We start from the raw sequence: 6,920 nt of genomic DNA, 5'->3' as shown, positions 1-6,920 counted from the left end.
TGGGCCACTTCCACAAAGATCCAATGGCCAAAATTTTATTTGTACGCTTACTTTATGATCCTCAGGTTGGATATAAAGTTTTGAGCCAAACGGATGGTGGGAACCCTATAATCTTGCATTCAGGATGATTTTCAAGCCTCTTTATCTTTAATCACGAGGTTTTCCCGGATCTTTGGCATGTGAATTCTTCAATCTCGGTCCCCTAAGATCTGTCCCTTAGCTTGGTGATTCTTGAGCATCAAATCAATGCCTTTAACACCCTTTTCAGTCCAAGCTCTTAAATTCACCTTACAAATAAACATGATTAAAATAGAACATGTAAGCATTATCATGTATGTAAAACCAAGTAATAACTGGGGTCTAATATGTAATATTTGACCCTCAACAATGATTTAAATTATGAGTGATTTTTATAAATTTATGTGGGGAGAAGGATATAAGCCTTGCCCTTATCAATTTTGAGAGCGACGCATGCTTTCACTTTATATTGAGTTGGCCTTTTGCTCCTCTTCCCTTATTTTTGTTGAGTTAGTCTATTTGCTACTCTTCTATTTTATTAAGTTAGTTTATTGCTAGTCTTTTCCTTTATTAGATTAGTCTTATCCTACTTCCCTTTATGGCTTAGACATGTGTCTTGAAATTTCAAAACTCTCATGGTTCGATTTATTTCTCCATTGATGCAAGTGATGTGTTGGAGGTCTCACATCTAGTGATTCATATATTTCATCATGGACGTAATGCGCTTTGGGTAGTGACCCTCTTCGTCGACACGTAATTTCATGGATTTTTGGTAGTGGTGCACAAATTGATGTAAGTAATCTGTAATGCGTGTTACATTACTTCTTAGATTGCATGTCGCAAATAGTCGCTTTATGAACAAATCATATCATGTAATTCATCTGATCCGTGTATTGTGCCATCTTAAGGTGTTCACTTAAATCCATAGTAGCATTGGACACGCCGACGAATCTCCGTGGTGTGGGAATGCAGGGCGAGCTGGGTTTTTTATGAATTATATTTCACATTATGATGATCCTTACATATGATGGACTGCACACACTTTGCTAGGCATGCATTCATATATATATATATATGTTGGTTGTGCATATAAATACCACTCGTAGTGGTAGAGTACGAGACATATTAGAACCCTCACATTATTTTTATGAATCTCTTAAATTATTGTTAATCTTAAATAATAACAATCACTATGAGTAGGGCATTGACCATCTCCAACCATATAGATGTTATAGGTGAATTACAAGTTGACGATATAGGCGATAATCATTTATTCTGTGGAAAATACGTTTGAATAAAGAAGAAGAATGACACTAAAATTTATCCGTTTATATATTTTTCATTGTTTACCATTTTAAAAAAATAAAACATAAATTTAAAAGCTGACTTTCATTAGTAAAACTGGACAAAATTTACATTTCGGGCCTTCTCAGGAAAAAGGACCTCGGAACGCCTATCATATCCCAGCCATACAAAACAAGCCAAAGAAAATTACTACTCCTTGATAGCACCTAACCTCATCTTATCAATGAATACAAGCCCTCTAACCTATCGAGGGAGATCCGTAAAACGAGCACTGATGAAGGTTAATTGGGAATTACTCCCCATGCGGGCTAAAGCGTCGACTACAACATTACCCTCCTTGAAGATTAGTCGGATTCTTTTTACTCTAATAATAAATATAGTTGATTTTACTCTCGTAAATGTAATTGGATGTGATATAAATGAAGAAAAAAATTAGGTACGATTTTGAAGCATCAAAATTTTACATTATTAACACTTGGAATTCTCCGGCACGAGTATAAACTCAGACCGCGAAAATTCGGGATGTTATATTGGATTACCAAATAGGGCACCAAACCCAATGGCTAGATTGTCAACACATCCTACAATAACACATGGGGATGTATATTCTAGCAAGCTTACTTCAGACATCAAAGTCTCCTGGTGGCTCTCCAGCGCCAGTGATGTCGTTTTTAGAAACAGGTATGTCTAGCGAAACCCATCCTTGGGCAGCTTGTTGAACGATAGATATACCCGTCCAAAGCAAACGTGGCAGTCTGTGGTCTTATGGTAGAAAACCCTGCAGGTTGGGTGAAAGTAAATGTTGATGGGTCCTCAAGAGGAAACCTGGGGTTGGCAGGGGGCAGCGGAGTTTGTAGAAACAACAAGGGGGAGTTTATTTGTGGTTTCACTTTTGGTTATGGAACGATGTCAAATATTGGCACTGAGTTCAGAGCAGCCCATGATGGGCTTCTTATGTGCTTGGAGAAAGGTTTTTCTCAAATTATAGTTGAGTCAGACTCAGAATTGGTGATTAACGTTTTCAAGGAGGAAGTAAACATCGGCTGGAGCTGGAAGGGATGGAGATCTCTAACGGATAGGCTCCAGGGTCTTGCAATGGTGAAATTCATGCACATTTTTAGGGAAGGCAATGGAACGGCTGACGCTCTTGCTCGGGTCTCCAGCGTGTCCCAAGCTCGGCTCTATACTTCCTATAGGGCTGATCTACCTCAGCAGGTGAGGGGCATCCTTTTCCTGGACAAGGTTGGTCTAGGAGCGTTAAGGGAGAGGAAGACTTAAAACTTGTCTTCTCCTTGGGGATTTTATTTATTTATTTATTTTTGTTTTCTATCGGCCATGTATGGGTGTATGCCAATTACTAACAAAATGCATGCAATAGGTACATGTTTAGAAAAAAGAAGCCAATTTCATAGAAAGAACAAAATAAAACACATTATGGGACATGAAATACTAATTGTTGGCATTATATTTCATAACATCTAATAAGCACTTCATACATGTGTGGCATCCAGGCTTGGATAAAGAACTTCATACATTACTTAAAGTTTAGTATGTAATGATAAAGAACATTTCTTTCCATGAATTCATTATCTCTCTCTTTTAAATTTTTTAACTTTTCATTATAATAATAACTACTTGAAATCATGGCGTTTTCTTAAGATAGAAGTCTAATCCATCCCAACTTGTGCACCTATTAGGACAAGTAATTCAAATAACATCCTGCAACACATTTAAATGCCTAATTAGTCTCACTCCAGTCTTATATATTGAAAGCCTAATGTATAGTCTATTGAATTGGTGCAAACCATACCTGAATTGAGTGTAATGAATCTACATCTCTTCTGCTATTGAGTGTAATGAATCTACTCGAAGAACCCCATCCAGGAGCTCTGGTCGGTCGATAAAAATCAAGCTTGTGCTCTATTTTCTTTCCAACTGCTGTCATCTAAAGACTTCTCAATTGGCGAAGAACTCCAAATAGGAGATCTTGTTGGTTGATTCAACTCATCTTGTCGTTTTGTCTTCATTCCAACCACCAATATCTAAAGATCTCTCCGTATGAGTACCCTTTGGGTTCTGACTACCCCAGACAAAATTAGATTGACCATGGATCTTGTCCTTATCCCAAACATGTGGTTTGGCAGATGAATCATTCGGTTGGTTCCAACAATTTACATCTTGGGATTTAGCATCTTGAACCCTCTCATTTCCTGCATCATTTGATTTCCAACCTCCCCAGGGAGTAGATTGATCAGATTGAACGGGCTGCTTCATTGCTTACTTCTTTTTCATCAACATCTGCACCTAGACATTCATTGCTTACTTCTTTTTCACTAGAAATAGTGCTTACCAAATGGAGGAAATCATACACATCTGTTACGACATCTAGATTTGATGCCACCTAGCAAAAAGAAGAAAGAAGATGATTCATATTTATGCTTATGAAACAAAGTCTAATAGTTTACACAACTAGGTTATTAAACTAATAAATTCTAAGAAAAATATCAAGTGCCAAGACCTATGGCATAAAAAAATAATCGTTGCATGGATTAACAATCAAACAACAATGGTAAAGGGAAGAAAACTAACTTCTTTCTTGCTCCACATAATTTGGAAAGGTGTTCCTGTGCCAACGACGACATGTTTACCCCAAGAACATGATGCAACTATACTGGATAGTGAATTCGTGTGACACCTTTTAGCTGCTCTCTCAAAACATTTAATTGGCCTCTGCATCCATAAAAATTATTAAGATTGGCTAAACCCTTACCAATAAAAATTCAGTATGGCACAACGGTAATTCTTCCCTTGAACGTCATGGAATTTAATATTAATAGACATTAGCAAGACTTAACATTAATCCATCTTTACTTTAAACATTGGACTTTAAATCAGGACTTGTTAGGTTGATTCTTGAGTCATATGCCACATGTATAAGGCCAGGCTAGGCCCGGACCTAGGCTCATGCCAGACCAAATTAAATTTTAATATATAAAAGAAGATTAATTCAAATGCATGGCAAAATAGTGATATTTTTGCTTAACCAAGGGCAAGACTGACTTTTTCAGTTGACTAATTACGGATCTATTAGTGTAAGCAGCTCCAAGTCATGCATAAAATGAGGTGGAGTTTGGGAAATAGAATAAAAGCAAGAGGTTTCTTTTTTTCTAGAATACATTCTAGATTCCTTCCCATCATATTTAGAGACGATGGCTGATACATGCACATTCATTTACTACTCTTTTTTTTTTGTCAAATATTAAAGATGTCAGTAAAATAACCAAGGCATGTTACCCTTTGTTTCCATCTTATGAACTGCAAATGACATTCACTATCTATAATTCCTTTTTAAATCATGGTAAAATAAAAAGAAAGATTAAATGCTCTTACATCAATTGAATATGCACTTCCGAAATCGGCTGATTAATAATCAAACTATTGTAATTATTAGTTTAAGTTACTACTAAAATAGGATCAACGATATAAACAGTTTTAAGTTGTGACCATGCCACTTGTGCAGTTTTTGACATCATGAATATCACCTTAACAACCTAGTAGAGTAACTAACGTTTTCCAAATCAGAAGAGGCAAAAAATTAATTTGGTAGCTTAGCTAACACTAGTTATGCTATCATCTTAAAACAGTCACAGTTTGGGGATTTGTTTATAAAGGACAAAAAAGAATGGTGTTATTACAAATATGAAACCTAGAGGGGGCTTTGTCTTGTATTGCTAAAAGGAAGGGTTGTATATGCCAAAAACCTCTAAAAAATATTTATCATATGAAATACAGAACCATGGTTGATCAGGGTTTAGCTAAGGATCAGCAACATTACTGCAATGCTTCTATGAGGGTTCTACTCCATGCCCTTCTGAAGTTGGACTAAGATCTCTCTCCCCTTCTGTAAGCATTTGATCAAGAACACTGGAGAAGAATCTTTTGATTAGTGAAATGTTCAAAATGCAACTAAGATACAGGTACATACAAGCTGGGCTAATCATGCATGTAAATTTTGTTGCGGAAATCATTTTCCACAACTATAGTTGTGAATTGTAACTAATCCTTCCCATAACTATCCTAAGAAATCAGAGTTTAGAGGACCCCTAACTCAACCTTTCCATAGTTGATCCTCACAAGTCACACCCATGCTCACCAAAGAGCACACCCTTCAAAACCATATTATAAAGGATAGCTAGGCCTTAAAGATGATAGACACCAGATGACGTCTTGAAAGGTGTCTAAAAACATGAAGATTTATGAAAATATAAGAGGAAGTATGGATTCTTGCAACACCTCTTGACTACTTCTTTCCACTGTGTACATTTGGAGATAGACAAGGCGGTCTAGTCTCAGTGACTCATGCACTGAGGATGTTTCTGAACTAGCATTATTGATTCAGGTTTGAGATCTCTTTGATGTCATAGTCTCTTTTTCTTTTCTTTTTTCTTTTTTTTCCATGTGTCATCACTTAATCAACGTGTTCACTATTTTTTCTACTTTGATTACTTAGGGGTTGTTTGGGGCAAGGGATTTTTGGTAGGGATTTGTGAAATCCATGGATTTCAAATCTCCCCTATTTATCGTTTGCAGGGATTGTCAAATCCGTGGATTTCCTAAATGCAAGCCTCCATAAATCCATGCCCCCTCTGCTGTCTATCAAATGCAAGCCATTGCCCTCTCTACTATCTATCAAAGGCAAAAAGAAATAGAAAAAGAAAACTAGAAAGTTCATGCATTTCAAAATTCGCTAATTAAACAGCAAATGTAACATGAAAATGCTGAAAATTTAGGTAAATGTAGCATGAAGATTGAAAGTTCTACAATTAAAAATATCAAACTATTACAAGTTAACCAAAGATCCAGCAAAACAGGAAAAAACAAAAAAGAAAATCCAAACTGATTAAATTCGACTAGATGAGCAAAAAATGCAAGAAAAATTGTAAAAATATATAAATTCAAGGTCAAAAGAACTAGATCAAACAAGAACATCTGTTGAATCAAACTAAAATGAATCACCAAAAATTTATAGTAAAAATGCAAAAAAAAAGGCCAAAAATATAAGATCAAGATCAAAACAACAAGATCAAGCAAACACAACCAAATTCCACTCAATCTAACTTCAAAATCAAATAGAATAGGGAAAAGAAAAGGATCGATACCTCTGCAACATAGGTGGCGAAAGCATTGCTGGCGAACGTTCCCGTGAACGAGATCTTGGTCTTGGGCTTGAGATCAGACATGGGAGCTGAGCACTGGTGCAGAAGAATGCCGATCTGGTGTTGGAAAAAGCGATCGATGGGGCCATTTGCATGTGGGTGCTTGATGGAAGATGAAAGAGGGAAAAGAGGGGCGCTCGATCGATTTGGGATGGATATGGAAATCCTCTTCCAAATAAGATAAAATTTTGAAATCCGTAAGATGTGAGTTTTCCACTAAATAATAACACAAACTTTATTAATGGTCGTACATGTATGGGACCAATTTCTGGATGGTTAAGATTGTATTATATAATAAAAATGTATAAATATTTACCATTTACAACTATACCGATTTTTTGGATGGTCTCGATAACTCTATATCTTAGCCACTATTGTTAT

General features: G+C 36.2%; 1 protein-coding gene across 1 annotated transcript; it reads right to left on the bottom strand.

The window, feature by feature from the left end:
* Positions 1–3,345: 3,345 nt before the first annotated feature.
* Positions 3,346–4,194, bottom strand: LOC131229205 (DNA-directed RNA polymerase V subunit 1-like). Its single transcript, XM_058225090.1, has 3 exons — positions 3,913–4,194; positions 3,674–3,724; positions 3,346–3,533 (listed from the first exon to the last, which is right to left on the bottom strand). Exons 1-3 carry the CDS (start codon positions 4,057–4,059, stop codon positions 3,495–3,497), a joined length of 237 nt encoding a protein of 78 aa, XP_058081073.1. The 5' UTR covers positions 4,060–4,194; the 3' UTR covers positions 3,346–3,494.
* Between the last annotated feature and the right edge of the window lie 2,726 nt (positions 4,195–6,920).

Source organism: Magnolia sinica, chromosome 16 (assembly GCF_029962835.1).
Source record: "Magnolia sinica isolate HGM2019 chromosome 16, MsV1, whole genome shotgun sequence".
In the NCBI taxonomy this organism is placed as follows: domain Eukaryota; kingdom Viridiplantae; phylum Streptophyta; class Magnoliopsida; order Magnoliales; family Magnoliaceae; genus Magnolia; species Magnolia sinica.
The sequence above is the reverse complement of the archived record's forward strand: the minus strand, read 5'-3'. Positions and strand labels throughout refer to the sequence as shown.